At 37.2% G+C, this 18,982-nt stretch overlaps 1 protein-coding gene across 1 annotated transcript in view; it reads right to left on the bottom strand.

Moving 5' to 3' along the window:
• Cpsf160 (cleavage and polyadenylation specificity factor subunit 1) overlaps window positions 1-18,982 on the bottom strand; it is an 83,601-nt gene that overhangs the window by 12,160 nt on the left and 52,459 nt on the right. The window contains exons 15-21 of the mRNA XM_083138992.1: window positions 17,424-17,816; window positions 15,913-16,012; window positions 13,120-13,272; window positions 10,952-11,137; window positions 9,566-9,655; window positions 2,660-2,818; window positions 1,637-1,789 (exon numbers count right to left, since the gene is read on the bottom strand). Of these exons, the coding sequence (XP_082995118.1) occupies window positions 1,637-1,789; window positions 2,660-2,818; window positions 9,566-9,655; window positions 10,952-11,137; window positions 13,120-13,272; window positions 15,913-16,012; window positions 17,424-17,816 (1,234 nt within the window). The remainder of the gene's footprint in view (window positions 1-1,636; window positions 1,790-2,659; window positions 2,819-9,565; window positions 9,656-10,951; window positions 11,138-13,119; window positions 13,273-15,912; window positions 16,013-17,423; window positions 17,817-18,982) is intronic.

Below are 18,982 nucleotides of genomic sequence, written 5' to 3'. Positions count from 1 at the left end.
ACATACATTAATTAACGCCAATGATAAATAAACTACGAGGGGGCATCAACAAGTTGCCTATTGAGGTATAATTTCTTTAATAATGGAAAGATTGAAACATACATAGAGTTTGCCTATGGTGAGTAGAGTACCCTTCCACATAGTTCTCATCACTTTCAATGCATTTGCACCAGCATTTTACCCAGGCCTCATAACTAGAAGCATGCACATTTCATTTTTGACGAAAACACAAAATGTGAAATAACACATTTTCATGTTAATTTTTCATGTTTCTGAAAGGTGTTAGGTGCATTTTCCTACCCTGTTTTGTCACGAAATGAACTGCAAAATGCGAAATATACTCTTAAACACGAAATTTACCGTTTATATACTGACGCGACACTCTCTGAAGTTTGAAGTATCCTGTGTGTTATGCAATTCACGGAAAATTGATTAATTCTGCTGTAAATATTTGAGAAGCCAAAATGGACCCCTTTATACAGGAATAAACTTAATATTTTGGTAATGATTTAATGTGCTATTAGAAGGGATATGTTTATTTTGTGTAATAGTGCAGTTTTTAAATCAAATTTGGGATTATATTCACATTTTTAAAACCAAAATGTCATTTTATATACCGCTTTTTCACCGCTATAACAGCAAAATTTCATTTTATTTACTGCTTTTGAACGCGAAATTGACTCGGTTTTTATACCGAAATTTTGCTTTTTTATTTACCAAAAATATGTGCCTCTACTCATAACCAATTTTGAAAAATTCCACAGAACACTCCCTGGCCCACTGTTTCAGAGCTGTTTTAACCTCCTGTAGGTCCTCGAATCTCGTGTACCACGAAGCACAGGCTTTATGGTATCCCAAACTCTTAATCAGGCTCCCGCGTAGCCAAGTGGTTAACGCTCTTGCCTTTGGGTGCAACCTGTCCTGGGTTCGATTCCTTGTGGGAGCCCCAAAAGTTTTGGCATTGACCCAACATCGTGAGGACAATTGGGAAGCTTCTTGAAAAGAAGTAGTGACTCTGGTCACGAAAAGCCAGAAAACAGCACCAATGGGACAGGATGCTCTGACTACGTGTCACCCAACGAAAAGCCGCTCTGGCAGGCTTTGGCCCTTTGAGGACTGTTGCACCAGGGAGTTTAGTTAAAACTCAATCATTGCCTGTGCTGACTCATAGGACACGTGCACTGCACCAGCAATTTCCTGGATGGTGATGCATCTATCCGCTCGAATGAGCTCATCAACTCTGTGGCGGTTGTCGCCAGTGACCGATGTTGATAGCCTGCCACTCCTTGGCTTGTCCACAGTTTTAGTTTTTCCCTCTTTGAACTTAAGTCTGTGCTTCGTGGCACGAGATTCAAGGACCTACAGGAGGTTGAAACAGTGGGGTAGGGAGTGTTCTGTGGAATTTTTTCAAACTGGGTTTGATGTCTGGGTCAAATGCTGGTGCAAATGCATCCAACGTCATGGGAACTTTGTGGAAGGGTAACTCTGAGTAGAGGATACTACAGGCAAACTATATGTATGTTCATTTTTTCAACCTTTCCATTATAAAACAAATTACACCTCAACAGGCAAAACTTATTGATGCCCCTTCGTACAATGTAGGAAATGTAAAATCTGAGAAATTTTCCCAACTTACCTTTTGCCCCACAGCTGACACTAAAAAGCCCACAACATGGGTCAAGGCAGTTACTGGTCCCTTTTGCTCTTTTGAATATACAGTCTTGAATCTATTCTTTGTCAATGGCTGACCAGGTTCAGGTACAACTTCAATAATGTCAAAAATGAGGATCTGCCATAGAATTAAAAACTAAGTATTTACAAGTTCACCAAATATATTTTACATGTAAATGTAATAAATATTACAGTAATAGGCAAAAACAACACTACTAGAAAAAACAAATGGGCACACAACCTAGACATGGAATTGTTTTTCACATGTAAGTGAATATTTACTACATTTAAGCCATGAACCTAGATGAAAGGGAATTGGGAAATAAATAATAGAAGTGCGAGGAACAAAACTTTTTTTCTGCTACCAATTTTTTATCTTAATTTTACTCTGTAAATAACCAGTATGATGACCACCTACAATTAATTAACAGGTTTGTTGATTCTGTTATTTTATACAACTTTAATTACGTGCCTTCACCAAAACTATCACACAAATTAATTAACCTTTTATGCTCTTCAGCTCACAGTATGAATAATGAAAATCACATGTGAAAACTCAAAATTAAGCTGTTGTGAAGGCTACAAATTTTATTCACAATTGCCCAGATTATGACATTTTGTGCAAGAATTTGAGAAAAAATTATTAGCCTTTCCTGATATTTGAGTAAAGATTTAAAAGAAAAAGCAATTTTTTTAATATTTTCAAGTGGCTACATTTCTATTTACTTTAAACATTGCATGTATTCTGCAAATTAGGTCCAACAGTTGGCACTCAATTAAATCTTGCAATATTTTTGAAAGAATGCATATTTTCAACTAACTCTTAGGCATTTGATATTTGAATATCTTGACAAGCAGATAATATACAACTTGGACATGTCTGAATTGACAGGTTATATGAAATAACCATTGTGCACGTGCTTACTAATCTGTTCTTACATCTGCTCCTACAAAACACTATCAGTGGAAAAATAAGTGTATCACTTACCCTTCCTCGACTAGTAACATCTTCACCATAATTATAATTTGTACCAATTGCTATGTAACCTTTCAAACCACTCCTTGTACCTTCATATGCCAAATTTACATTTTTAAGGCATGTTACATGCTCCCACTCATCCAATTCCATTTTTGTGTTTGGTATAACCTTAAAAAAAAGTAAAATACATTACTTTCTGAGGCCAAAAAAAAGGTCCAATCATACTCTTGCATGTGCAAATTAAATTCTTACAGGAATCACTTGATTTCCAGGAAGCATGCAGATATTAAACTTGAACTTTCAGAGAACATGCAAAAGATCCAATGTAATTCAAGAGCAAGAACAAAGGAAATGTGCGAAAATGTATCTTAACAGTTACACAGAAACATTATGATGTGGAATTATCATAGTTGTTGCATGTTTGTCTGCAAAATCAGTGGAGAATAATGCACACAGAAGTCCTCTTATACTCCCAATTGTCAAGAATGCAACAAACAAAGAAGCAATACTTGAATGATAGTCTGAAGCAGGGAGTGTGAAAACAAAATGCTCATGAAACTAGATTTGTGGGATGATGCCACATATAAATAAATGTACCATTGTAGTCAGGAGAAAATCTCTTGTTAAGGACTTATTGTTAAAAAAACAGGCTGAAATTCCTACCCTACAAACTACCCTGAAAATAACATTGCAACATGCTATGCCTCTTGACTTTATCCATTATTAGTCCATAGGCCAGACCAGATGTTGGTACCACCCAAGGTGGCAAAACTTCAATGGTACTGAAATATCTGTTACACCAATATAAGTAAAAAAATATGTGATAACCTTTCCAAATGAGTAGCTTTTCCATTTTTCTCAAGAGTAACATGTTTTCGCATTCATTGCATCAGTTATAGTCTATAGGCCAGCTAAGAATTTGGTATAAATTTGGGGTACTAATTTTCCTTTATGCCACAGTTATATGGGTGTGTAAGGATACCAAAAAACCATGATTGCCATCTCAAAGTGGTGGCTCGTAATAGAAATGGCGGCCAATCCAAGATGGCAGATGTTGATATCCGAAAAAACGATGAAGCTGCTGTGTGTGAGTCATACAATGAACTAGTTTATTTTCACAGAACAGAACATTTTACTAACCCTCAGGTGATGACAATGGCTGATTTCTCTTCTAGATTGGTTAATTCAATGAAGAGCTTGGGCTTTACCAAAGTTAAAGAATCGACTAAGAAGCATATAAGGCGTAAGCTGGATCCTTACACATTTTTCCCAATGACAAAGGAAAATTTCTCTTCTATCCAGATAACCTCTCCATGTACAAACTTGCCATAGAAATCCAATCTCTGAAAATGTAGTTCCGTCTGAAGGCCAATTCTGTTGAAGACATTGTACCTCAAACAGCCATGAAAGTGAGAGCTGACATCAACAACCTACATGCTCGTGAAGCCTGGCCGCCAGAAGTAGAACCGAATGTGACATCATCCCCAAGTCCTTGATGGATGTCCTGTCCTGTGCTATCTACTCACGGGATCCAACGACACTACCGATGCATCCCAGAGAATCCAGCGACTTATGCATTTGTTTGGCCAGGACATAATATATGCAGTTACACATGGAAAGATCAAGCCTCCCAAACATTTCATTCTGCCATTCAGTGTGAAATCACTAACAGAAAATGTAGAGTTGATAACTGTCCTCAATCGACTTGGCCACAGCGTGTCATTTATACTGTACAATGATGAAAGAGATCAACACTGCCGTGTGCCTTCAAAACTCTCATCATCATAGTGCCGTAGCATTACCAGCTAACATAAAACCCGGTGTCTTTACAACCTTGGCCTGGGACATCTCGCACAGACAATGGGATTGCAGTTCAGGCAAAGGTGATCGACTCAGTTCCAGTTCATCCCATATACACTGTTGCAAAAACAAAGCAGAGAAGCACTGACCAATATTACCAACATACAATGCTGGATCACGAGTGGAATCACCTCAAACTAAAGCAGTAGATGCCGACGCTGCAGCTGAGACTCAGCTTTCCAGAAAGAAAACCCTCATATGGGTTCTGACATGAATGTTACAGCAAGAAAGCCAATCAATCAGCAGCTAGACCAGCTTCAACATTCAGACTCGAGATCAAGTTGCAGTCAATGCAGACAATGTAGGCTACCTGCCAACAATCAATGCGCCAGCAAACTCAAATGTCTACCGTTAATGAGGTGCTTAATCAGTCACTGAGCATTATGAAGTCCTTGGACCTGACAAAGATTGTTTGCATCTTCGACCAAGCATTGTATGCAAAAGTTGTCGAGATCATATGGAAACAACCACAGACAAATTCCAGAATACCATCATCGTTAGGCTTGGAGTATTCCATACCATCTGCACACTGTTAGCAATAATAGGGAAGCGATTTAGAGATGCTAGACTTCAAGATCTCTGCATTGAGTCTGGAGTGATAGCCGAAGGCTCCATTGCTGGCTGTATGGAACGTCGAAAGTACAAGAGCAGTTCGGCTACATAAGCTGGTGTATGAAGCTTTCATGAAATTGACATGGAAAGGTTTTCTGTCATGGTTGGAAGCTACTCATGCAATAGATGTGGTTCACTGGTATAAGACACTGCAGACCATTGAAGATCTTGGACAGGAATTGTCACAAGCCTCCCTGATGGAACTTCTCCAAAAACCCTCATGTGCAATCATTATTGGTCTGTTTGGAGTCTATCGTGAATTTCTTGTAAGTGAGAATGGAAAACTGTCATGCTTCTGGATGTCTTATTTAGATATGGTGGAGATCTTGCTAGGCCTGATCTGAGCATCTAGAGCTGGAATCTGGATGCTACATTTATCATCTATACGAGCAATGATACCATGGTGCTTTGCATATGACAGACAAAATTGTGCATGCTACCTCCCGTACTATTATGCACAGATGTGGCAACTTGCAACTACACATCCAGATGTGCACTCTGAATTCATGCAAGGAGGCTTTTCAGTTCAACTCAGTTCCACCAACACTTTTAGTTGAATCCCTGTTGACCAAACAATTGAAGGAACTGTGAACAAAGATACCCAGCCACCAGGAGGGACAAGGGGGTTCAGTTTGAAGGGAGGAGCTGTGGCCAGGTACTACCTTACAGCTGAGTACAAAACCATGTATTTGAAGCAGCTGAGAGGCATGATAGGTCAAAGCAAGTCCAAATTATCCCATCCAGATCTACAAAAAACATATGTGAAGTCTCTCATTGATCTCATGGAGAATAGCAGGCTGAATCCTATGTCTCCTGATGAAGCTGACTCGGTAAGTCTGTCCACTGGCAGCATGATCCCACCAGATGTAGTCAAGGATCTTCTGAGCACTCTTGAAGTCGGGAGAGGAAGCCTACCAGGCATTTAAGTGAACGGTTAGATGAAGATCCATCTTTGGTGAAATTTCATGATAAGATGGGGAGGCAAAACCGGAAGACATTCTCCAATGTCTGCACAAAGACAATCCGTAGATCAAAATCAGAAGTGGTTCTGAAAGCAGACCAAAACACCTTTAGTCACATGATCCTGGTAGCAAAAAGTAGAAACCTGAACAAGAAAGAGGTTCTGGCCCACCCACTGGGCCCATTGATGGTTCCCTTCGAAAGACAAAAAAGGCTGCATTTGCCAGAGAACTCGAAAACAATGTTGCCTTTGCTGAAGATATTCCAGCATCATCAAGCACCATCATTGATGGGATGAACCTTGTGCAAAAAATGATGGGAAACAAAACATTTGCACATCTGGCAGTGTTGGCTTTGACCAGAGACCTCGATGAAGGAGCACAGAGTGAAAGGGTAGATGTCTTTGATGTCTACCGCCAGCATTCAATCGAAGATGCTGAAAGGTTGAACAAGGGTCCATCCACAACTCTCCAATGTAGTAGCATTGCAGGACATCACAACCAGCAATGATGAAATTTCTTGTGTAGTTCTCTCAATAAGACCAGCCTTATTAAGTTCCTAGTAGAAGAGTGGAAATCCAGGCGATGTAGAAACATGTTCAATACCAAAGTCCTGTATGTGACCTGCGAGGAAACCTGTTACGAGATAATGGAGATTGAGTGGGAAGAAGTGGAAGAGTTGCGGTCCACACAAGAGGAAGCCGACACTCGTCTGTTCCTACATGCCTTGCATGCTGCAAATGCTGGGTCAAAGGCAATCGTGATTACAGTTGAAGATACCGATGTCATGGTTCTTTCTCTCGGGTTCCAAAATCAGATCTCATGCCCCATTTACCAGAAGCGTGGGGCTCAGAATAGGACACACTTTGTTGGCATCAGAAAGCTAGCAAGTTAAATCGGACAAACCATGTGCGACAGTCTGATTGGCTTACTTGCCTTCACAGGTTGTCACACTGTCAGTGCCTTTGTGGGTCATGGGATGTGGTTAAAAAAGACCGTTCCTACCAGGAAATCTTCATTCAGCTTGGCCAGTCATGGGACGTGAGTGATGAAGTCTTCCATAAAATCAAAAAGTTTACCTGCTGCATGTATATTGCCACTGCCAACGCAGACAAGGTAAATGAACTTCGCTATCAACTTTTCTGTACCAAGAGGGGAGAGGTTGAATCCAGCCACCTACCACCATGCAAGGAATGTCTCTTCATGCACGTTCTACGAGCCAACTACCAGGCAGCAATATGGAAGTGTTGCTTGCAGGCAAACCCTACGACGATGCAAAGCCCTACTGAATATGGATGGACCAATGGCGAAGATGGCAACCTTGTCATTCAGTGGATGCGTTCTCAATCTGAACCTGATGTGGTTTTGGAAATGTTAGCATGTAATTATGTGCGTTCCTGCAAACTGCCAAACTGCACTTGCCTGTCCAATAGTCTCAATTGTACATACATGTGCAAGTTCCAACCCTACAGTAACCAGAAACAGCAGGAAGATGAAAAATCTGATTCTCAACTTGAGGACTCAGACGATGATATATGTGAGCAGTATGATGTTTGATTGTTGTAACGTTAAACCGTGGTGCTGATCCTAATTTGATTTGTAATAATAAGTAACAATACTCTCGAGGTTAACCATTAACAATAAAATAATTTGTATCTTTCATGTTAGTCATTATACTTACTGAAGCAGTCTACTAGTCCTAAAACTAACTACAAGAGTTTAATTGCTATTATTGCATTCCATATTACCATGTGCAATCAACTTTTGCTAAAACAAAGTAATGTAAAATAATTTTGTAGCTTATGTTGCTTTGAATTAAGTTCATTGTCATTTTTATCATTCCGAAAAGCCATTCACGGATATAGAGACAAAAGTGCTTGTAACTCCCCTTAAGCTACCACTCTGCTGAGGTTATCACAACAGAAAATTTCCCTCACACATGGAGCATTATAAAAATCATTACTAGAACTAGCCACTCCAGGTGGTACCAATAAGTGAAATTTTGAGCCCTAGCTCATGGACTATATGTGGCTTGGCCACCAAAAAGGAATATAAATTATTGATTGAATTAAAATATTTTGGGTGCATCAACACTTGGGTTACCGTAACTATTGGGTTGGCCCATAAGCCCTGGCATTTTTTTTTTAAGTGAAAATTTTGCGTGAAAAATAAAATGTGTTGGCAATGCATTTTATGTTATTCGATAGAGAATTATGTGGTCTACAAAATAGTGTGTTTAGTTTTTTTATGTTGATATACTTTTGGTTCTTTTCAGGTCATTAAAATGGAGTGTCAAGTCGACAAAAAAGAGCATTTTCGACACCTTCTGCTGTTTGCGTTTAATCGAGGTGCCAAAGCCACAGAAACTGCTCGAGAGATTTGTGAAGTGTATGGCGAAGAAGCGATGCCTCTTAGGATGGCTCAAAATTGGTTTAAGCAATTCGGTAGAGGAATCGCTGCTTGTGTCCATGAGTTGACCGATGACGGGCAAGCAAACCGGCGGAGATCGTGGCTCGTTGATTTTTGTTGTTGTTCAAAGCACGCAGAACCCATGCGCCCAACTTCTGAACCTTTCCCATCGAGTGATGCTCTATGGTACTGTGGGAGCATTCCATTATCTCTGCCAATTCCCTCGTCGTTTGGTGTGGATCTTCGTGAATAAGCTGATTCAGTCGCTCCTCATCGAACTGAACGGAGCGTCCGGTGCGATGCATGTCTTTGAGGTTGAAATTGCCATCTTTGAATCGCTTAAACCAATTTTGAGCCGTACTAAGAGGCATCGCTTCTTCGCCATACACTTCACAAATCTCTCGAACAGCTTCTGTGGCTTTGGCACCTCGATTAAACACAAACAGCAGAAGGTGTCGAAAATGCTCTTTTTTGTCGACACTCCATTTTAATGACCTGAAAGAAACAAAAAGTATATCAGCATAAAAAAACTAAACACACTATTTTGTAGAGCACATAATTCTCTATCGAATAACATAAAACGCATTGCCAACACATTTTATTTTTCACGCAAAATTTTCACTTAAAAAAAATGCCAGGACTTATGGGTCAACCCAATAAATCAACATGTGTCTTTGAGGACAAAACACAGCCCTACCGAGGATTATAGTTATAGTAGGTAGTCAATTGAACAATATTTTTAAAGCTACGCAATGCCTTAATAAAGGACATAAATTCAATCAACAACATGGTACTGAAAAATTAATGAATGACATGAACATCATTGAGATTTGTGGGGGAAAAAATGTCAACATATCTTATTTTCTACTTGATTCTATAGTTAGAATGATATAGTTATTCTATCCCCAGTGTAATGTGGTAAAGTGATGTTAATATTTGCAGACTGAAATGCAGAAGCACATCAGTTTTGCTATTTGTATGTAATAAAGACAAAATTTCCTAATTTATAAGTATGAAGTTCATAATCATAATTTATTTTCTACCAGTACCTGCATAATACAGAATTTTCTCTTACCTCCCAAGATACTGGAGAAAACAAAAGAATACTGAATCGTTCAACATGAGGGAATGGAAATCTATCTCCTCTTTCCTCAACAGAAAGTTCCTGTGTGGAAAAACAAAAAGAACAAATGATTTTAATACATTTCTAAATGCAGTTTACAATGTATATACACCATTTTTTTAATTGTTGAATATAAAATAAAAAAAATGAGGTTGGAATTTGAACTTGTTTTCTTTTTCATTTTTAAGCACACGATTTATTTTTTCTCATGGTAACTTTAGGCTCGTTATGAAACTGGTCAATTACACCATGCAAGAAAGGAAAAAAAAACACTTAACACGTGACGTTTCAACCCTCTATGAGGTTCTGATTAGGCTGATGCCTATATCGGCTGATACTAAATCGAGTACTAGCTGACCTCTGTGGTAGAGTGGTTAGCACAAATGCTATGACACCAAGGGTCCGGAGTTCAAATCCCAACCTGGGCATGAGTGTTCCTTGTGAGTTACCACTCATTATATCATCACTCATCCTCATCATCAAAATTTGCCAAAAATGATAGAAAATCGATGCTAAACAACAAAAAACAAATCAAAATAGACACAGACCGATAAATCTGTCAGATCCAACTATTATATAATATGATATTGGTGCATAATCAGTTATCACTACTATTAATTTTTATTAGGGATGGGCCGATATGAAATTTTGGCCGATACCGATACAGTACCGTTATAAAATTTACCGATACCGATAACCGATATTCTACCGATCCGATATAAAATTAGAAATGGTCCTTGAAGAACCTGAAAATTTTCATTGATCTCCGTAATAAATACGTATTTCGAGCTGATTGCATTGCGAAAGAAGTTGGATATTTAGACATTTACTTTTTCAGAAAGTAGGGCATGGAGATTATCCATAAAAATTACAACAAAATGGCAGAATTTTGCACTAAATTATAAGATATTTATCGATATATCGGATCGGTAAAATAATCGGTAATTTTACCGATAAACCGATACACCGATATGCCTATATCGGCCGATACCGATAGAGTACCGATTAATCGGTCCCATCCCTAATTTTTATATTTGTAGTAGAGGTAAAAAAAATATAATGATACACCACATCCGTGTGTAAAATGTGGACAGAGCAACAATGGTGAAGTTGTTTATATTTTAACACAAATACAAGTACAGTGGAATCCCAACTTCACATACCAGATTTTCAATTCTCGTTAATTGAAAGTTTTCCCACCTTGGTCCACTGAATTCGCCATAATTTTACATTATTGAACTGTATAGCATGAACAACCAAATCAAGCTTACAACTTATACACCTTCAAATGTAATATATGAAAGTTACATCAGTTAAATGTTACAATCATGAACTCACCTTATCTTCACCATTGAAGACATATAACTTGTTTGATGGCTCTGCTGAGCTTGTAACCACACAGTACGTCTTGCTTTCCAAATGATATGTAGCAAAATGAGGAGTGCAGCGAAGAGGAACTTTCCTCACTGGCCAAGGGGCATCATATGACAAGTGTGTTGGTAGAACACAGATTCGAAGTTCAGCCTGAAAGTGTACACACAAATTTACATGATTACTAATGCATAGAGGCACATATTTTTGGCAAATAAAAAAAAGCAAAATTTCGGTACAAAAACAAAGTTGATTTCGGGTTCAAAAGCGGTAAATAAAATGAAATTTCGGTGTTATAGCGGTGAATAATCACATCAAAAGTGGTATATAAAATGACATTTTGGTTTTAAAATTGTAAATATAATCCTAAATTTGATTTAAAAACTGTACTTAATTACACAAATAAACTTATGCCTTCTAATAGCACATTTATGTAGTTACCAGAATATTAAGTTTATTCCTGTATAAAGGGGTCCATTTTTGCTTCACAAATATTTACAGCAGAATTAATCAATTTTCCGTGAATTGCATAACTCACAGGATACTTCAGCCTTCAGAAAGAGTCACGTCTGTATATGAACAGTAAATTTCATGTTTAAGAGTATATTTCGCATTTTGCAGTTCATTTCGCATTATTTCGTGACAAAACAGGGTAGGAAAATGCACTTCACACCTTTCAGACATGAAAATGAACATTACAGCATGTTATTTCATATTTTCGTCAAAAACGAAATTTTCATGCCTCTACCAATGCATAAATACCTGATGATGAAAACTCAGTCAAAGAGAGAAAAATAACAATTGTGCCATTATGTATTATTTCTTATAAGCATTAATATAATAAAACTGTTGATTAAACTTATTTCTGAACACCCCATAACTCTGGCATTTCTGCAGCAACACAAGTTTCTCATCTGCCCTTTCAGACTTAATTCAACATCATGCTTACACTTATTTCCTGGCCTTCCTACAGGTCTTTTTATCATCAGGATTCCCCAACAAGAATCAGGTAAACTGTTCTTTCTCCTCCCCATTTCTAAACACACATGATCTTTATAAAAATATTTGCTACAAGGTACAAAATACAAGAATGAAAGGGAAAAAGTAGTAGTAGCTCTAATATGAAATTTACTTCAGTCTTTTCACAATCATAATTAGTACTAAAGTATTTAATATTGATCCCAATTCAGAAAGTAATAGGTATGATTAACCCTAGAACACTAACGTACGTAAAATTTACGTATGCCTTGCACTCAAATCCCTTCCCTACCTCCCACTTTGCACCCACTCACCCCTGCACCTAGCAGTGCCTTGGGTATTCTGTCAAGACAGGAGGCAGCACTGTGATAAGGAGGGTGCAAGCATTGAACGTCTTTAATTTGTTCGTTATGTTGGACTCTGTACATCAATAATACGTAGCGCTAGTAATAGAAGAAAATCGTGCTCGTAATTTTGACATTTGTAAATTCGATTTGGATAGTCAGATTTTGAAAACAAAACTTTAGAAGCATACACTATTTTCCTGTAAGACTTTACATTCATTCCTTATTTACAGTGTTATGGATATGAATGTTTGTTTATTATTGTTTCAACTTTTCACCTTCATTCATAATGTATGTACGGGCTTTCAATCAAGACATTCTCTTAAAATATTCTATGTTTAATAAACCCATGTTTATACATTTTAAAAAGAAGAATATAACACCAATATAAGGCAAATAAATAAAATAATGTTCACAAAGAATCATCATTTTGTTTTCATTATGTAGAGGTTGTGTTAAAAATCGATTCCTTCATGTACGTAAAATTTATGTAGCACTAGTTACACAATAATGTTCTAGGGATAAAGGAAATTTAAAACTTCTCTACACAAAGTGCTTGCAGTAAAGAATTTTTGTTGTTATTACACTACACAGGCTATGTACCAGAATATCTGCAAAACTAATTTTTGAAGTTCTATTAATTTTGGTGGTCACTGCCAACATACCACAAGTTCCTGAGAGGATGGCCCCTGATATTAATAGCACTTTCAAAAATCAGTTTTGCAGATAAGTTAGTACTTTATTATGCTATCACATTTTATTTCCTGAAACATGAACACAAGAGACATGTTAAAAATGTATATATAAATTTACCTGTTTATTGAAATAAAGGAAACCTTGGGGACAGTTAACATTATGGAAAGCAGCAAAACACGTAATTGGACCATCTATACCCATTGGATGTGTTCTAAGTTCTCCTCTTGATGTCAAGAATACCCAATGAGGATATGGACCACATATGAACACCTTGAAGGAAAAAAAGTAAAATTCATGTCTGAAATATTCTGGAAATAGTTTGAGATTTTCCAAGAAATAAAAAAAAGCAGAAAAAGATAACAATAAATTAATGAATAAACTGTATACGAGTATTTAAGATTCAGAAATTAAGAAAATATTATGGATGGACTGACATGACTTTTTGCTGTTACTTTGTTTATGAATTATACCATTACACTCATAAAAAAAATAACAAAATTTTACACCAAGTTGTAGGCTCTTCACAGAAATATTGGATAGGTAAAGTTGGCTTCAATTTTACCATTAAATCGATATGCTGATGTCTGCATCAACAAATACTGATAGTCTGTTATATCCCTAGAAAATATGCAGTCATAATACTTAATAACACTGTTTCTTGTCCATTTTATTTTAGCATCGTTCAAAATTGTATTTCATTTGTTTGAAAGAAGAAAATATTAGAGTATGCCTACAGACAGTTCAATTTCTAAGAAACAAGAGCACAAATAACGAACAAAATATATTTAAACAATAGTCTAGTTTCTTCATTTTCAAATCATCAGACAGAAGGTGCAGAAAACTGAAAGAAAACTGTTACATTGGTTGACATTATACTGGGTGGGCCAAGAAAAACCGAACCTGACATGGGAGAAGATATTCGATGTAGCAACATGCAATAATAATAATATTTCGTTTTCAACGTAGGGAGCTGTGAAAGACGCACATTGACATTGACATTGAACTGACCTTGATCGTGAATGGAGAGAGGGAAAAGTGCAGGGAGGGGTAAACCTAAGGCAACAATCGAGGTAAAGCTAATCACCAGTGTAGACACAAATGCAGCTGACGAAGGAGGCCAGGATATTCATTGTAAAGGATGAATATCCTCACAGGGCAGATCAGTGAAAGGAGCACAAGAAAAATTCTGTGCCGAATTCAACAGGACACCATCCGCCAAGTCATCCACACACGAACTCATAAAGAAGTTTGAGGCAACAGGATCCGTGGTCGATAAGAAGCATGAATACCCACGTTTGGAAAGGACCAAGATGAAGAAGGAAGATATTCGGATGTTGCAGAGCCCCACTAAGTCCACGACGCGGCTGTCACAGCAGGCGGGAGTGTCGCGAACAACATGCCAGAGTATCCTGAAGGACCCTAATCTGAATCCTTTCAGTTCATATATTCAGTACTTGTTTGGGTTCAGTTTATCTTGGCCCACCCCGTATCATGCAGAACTTGGCTGGAAGCAATACTTTCAAATAAATTGTAATTGTAGTAAGAAGTAATACATTGGAGACAATGGTATATCTTTCCAAATGATACCACAACCTAGTTAACTATTTAAGCATAGATTCCATTGCAAAACTTCTAGCAGTGCCAGCAGTGGTATCACATGAATAATAATGCTCTCTCTAGTGCTGAACAAATATCACTGTTATCTGATATCCATACACTTATTGATTCCCACAATTGAAAATTGAAAAAAATTAAAGTAGTTCAGAATATTCATAAATTTTAAAACTATGCTTTTCAGTTGGAGCTATGCCATATCAATCAATCTACCAGAGTTTTGCTTTAAAATGTTTATATTTTCACATAAGATAATTATTTAATCACAAAATCCATTTCTACTCTCAATGTTGTTGCCAGATAATGAAAATTAGGCATTTTGCATAATTTCTAGGATATTTAGACTGAGAAAGTATTGTATTGTGTTTTTGCAGGTTTTGCAAGATTCCTGCATTCCAAAAAATTATGGCTGGTAATAGTGGTTAAATCTGAACCAATACTTTTTGATACAGATACCATTGGTATCGGCCAATAGCAATACACTGGCATTGCTGTTGGACAAACCCATATTCTTTCACTAGTTGGATTTGAAAGAAATATATCTGGAGAACAATTAAACAATGTATTGAGAAATCAGCTATACTGATCACTAGAGGCACATATTTTTGGTAAATAAAAAAGCAAAATATTGATACAAAAATGAAGTCAATTTTGGGTTCGAAAGCGGTAAACAAAATAAACTTTTGGTGTTATAGCGGTGAAAAAACTGATCAAAAACAGTATATAAAATTACATTTTGGTTTTAAAATTGTGAACATAATCCAAAATTTGATCTAAAAACTGCACTTATTACAAAATAAACATAACCCTTCTAATAGCACATTTAGGTAGTTACCAGAGTATTAAGTTTATTCCTGTATAAAGGGGTCCATTCTTGTTTCTCAAATATTTACAGCAGAATTAATCTATTTTCCAAGAATTGCATATCTCAGAGGATAATTCAAATCTTCAGAAAGTGTCGCGTCGCTAAGTAAACTCTAAATTTCGTGTTTAAGAGTCTATTTTGCATTATTTCGTGACAAAACAGGATAGGAAAATGCACCTCACACCTTTCAGAAACATTAAAAATTAACATTAAAATGTGTTATTTCACATTTCGTGTTTTCGTCAAAAACGAAATATGCATGTACTACCGATCACAAAAAATTGTGAAAGAAAAAATATATCTTACTAGTTTCTGTGCAATCAGAAGCTTCAATGTTATAGAAATGCTGTTCTATGCTCTTACCATTTAATCTACTTTTCAGGAAATTACATCACTAAATAACAAATTATAAACAAATACATGATACTTACACCATTGTATCCAGCTATGTTACTGAAGTACCGCAGCTGACATACACGATTTCCTTTTTCTGGAACAACAAGTTCTCCTTCAGCAGCCTTTTTGCGAGATCTGGTGCAAGAAAAGAGAGGTTTACAAACCTTTATTCAATACTGTTGAAAATGACTATTCAAAACTTATTGAAACAATATGTAATGATTTTCATGTATACTGCAAGCAGTGATTGATATGCTGTTTACTTTGAGAGCATATGTAGTGGAACCCTGATTTTATGTTACTGAACTTTACATTTTACCTTTTACCTTTATTATGTTACATGCATTACTTCTTTATGTTAGGGATGGAATGATATGAATTGTTTTCTGACACTGTCCAAGTACTGACAACCAATATTCCATTGAACTGATACATAATTATAAATGTTCCATAAAGAACCTGAAACATTTGTTCACTTCTTTATTGATATATATAATGACTACTTACAAAGGCATGTTTATACATTTACTTTACACAAACATGGTTCTTGTATTATGCCTTTATAATTCATTAAAAATACCAAAATGGCAGAATTTTGCCCTAAATTACAGGATATTTATAGAAATACCAATAAACCAAGCTACCTATATAACTTTCTACTCATCGTGTACCAATCAATCTTATCCCATCTGTAATGTTTATACAGGGCAATCCTCTTGTTAGAAAGTCCAAACATTTCTCAATAACTTTTTAATTTGTGTATAGTTTTCTATGAAAACGGACATGTACTTTATCTTGCATGTTACAAAATATGGTCATGGTTTCATGGTTTGGCATGATTAATGCAGTTACAGTATTGTATTTCCACATTGCTGTTCTTGTTGATTGCCTTTAATTTCAAAGGACAACTGCCTTAACATGGGTTACGGCTTATACCAACAACCAGGAGCAAACAAAACAGTGAGATGATGCAATGTTAATGAAGGCAGTGGTCCTTCAAAATTAATCAGACAATCAACGAAAACAGCAACTTGGAAATACGAAACATTGCCTGATGTGATACATGTTCCTCCAAATCCAATGGAAGCGACTGTTGCACCACAGACACCTTGTATGGGTGCAGTTTCACTTTATCGGCAGCTCTTTGGCACGTGGAATAAGAAATAGTGTAAGTCTTCTTAAGGATTTTCTTCATAATGCCAGCAATCAATCCTGTACAGCCTGCACCCTGTAATCAGACATATTCTGGCCACCTGCATGTCGATTCAAACCACTTCCCATTATATATAGTGAATACAATTCCTTTACCTGTATTCATGAAAAATAAACATGTGCTGTCCAACTCAGTACACGTTGTGGCACATGTGATCATTCTACATGCCTGCTTGGTAGTCACATTTCAAGATCACCGGCTTAATCCATGTACTTTTGTCACAAAAAAACAAACAAAGGGTAAAAAATTATTGAGGAATCCCTGGGTTTCCTAGCAAGGGATTCACCCTCGTTTTATGACTACAAAATTGGTACTGAAATTGGAATAACTTACTTAGATTTCTTCTCTCGAAGCAACAGGTTGTGGGTAATCTTCCGGAATCTCATCTTGAGCCTTCCTCGAGGATATGGATACACTTCATAAAGAAGCAGTTCATCATCCAACCTTGCCAACAGAATAGGCCTGCTGCCTTGGTGTCCTAACGCCACAGCAAGGAGCTCTCTCGTCACTGACAAACTTTCACTTTCGGCTCCAGCCACCGGCACAGAGGAACCAGGAGGTGGTGCAAGACCCATGTTATCACCCAAGACACGAGCTCCTTGGGGAAAATTATGCACAACGTAACTTAATTTAAAATCTGGCAATGTGTACAATTCAAGAGTCCCATCATCTCTTACTAGAAATACCCAGTAGGTAGGTTTGACTTCTTGACAATATTTCTGCCACCTGAAAAATAAGATTAACAGATGAAAAATGCACAGTGTAGCTGATAAAAAGACAAAAGGCCACACTTAGAGTATACACAAATTACACTGCAAGTACATATTATGACCAATCAGCATTGGGCATACATGCCCACACACAAATAACCACAGGCCAACCTAAGTTCAAGGGCCATTAGGTTGGCATCAGGGAAAGCTTGTGAGAGCTATTTTCCCAGAAATTTATACCCCCCACCCCCAATTAGAATCATGGGTCATGTTTACCAACCAGTTGTCACTCATGGGAGGGGTAGAAATGCTTTATTTATAAAGAACCAACCATTGTTAGGCTAACAGTAGCCATTTTGGAGAACAAAAACCATGTGCTCCAAATCACATGTTTACTAAATCTTTTATTCTTTACTGAAAATCAGAGATAACACTCACCCATAGGTAAAATCATGCCTAATTTATTAAAAGTAAACTCATTTGCAATTATCTGGCATAACTAAGCCAGAAAAGCTGGAAAAAACTCTTTTGTTTATACTTTTTAAGCAATTTTTAAGCAACTCTGCCATCTGGTGGGAGAAAGTGGCAATTCTCCCAAAGACAAGGAAAGATCTCAAAAGACTCCAGCTGGCCAATGAGAAGCCGTCAAGGCTGTGACGTCACAGAGGAGACTTTCAGATGGCCTATTGTGTTCTGAGCTTGCTAGTCAAGCTCACTTGTATTACAGACCCACCTGAGAGCAGGTCAGCTTGGAAGTTGCTGGTAAAATCCAGTGTGGGAATGGCCACCTGTGCCAGCAACAAAGGATACATAAAGGGAAAAGGAATTTTGATTTCATTTGATTTTAAAATTTTGGGTGCATCAGAACTAAGGCCATTTTACACCCGTCACATTATACGGGGTCCAGCCCCTTATCGTTACAAGTAACAACTCTAACGTTGCATAACTAAAATCATAAAATATTAAAATCTTCTGACTTTCGTTAAAAGCCGAAGCTGTAAAGGAGCACTCAGCACAAATAAAGACAAAACACAGGACAACACAAACAAAATTATACTGGCCATGAGGCCAGTTGCCAGAGCCTCGTTAGTCTGTAGTTCAGGGTGTACTATGTGGAAGTGAGGATAGAAATAGAGAAGAAAGACAGAAATTTAAGCATTTGTAATGTCCAATTGGAGCATA

The sequence above is a fragment of the Lepisma saccharinum genome, chromosome 17 (assembly GCF_977018435.1).
Source record: "Lepisma saccharinum chromosome 17, izLepSacc3.1, whole genome shotgun sequence".
Taxonomy (NCBI): domain Eukaryota; kingdom Metazoa; phylum Arthropoda; class Insecta; order Zygentoma; family Lepismatidae; genus Lepisma; species Lepisma saccharinum.
Note: the sequence above shows the minus strand (reverse complement) of the source record. Positions and strands in the feature narration are given on the sequence as shown.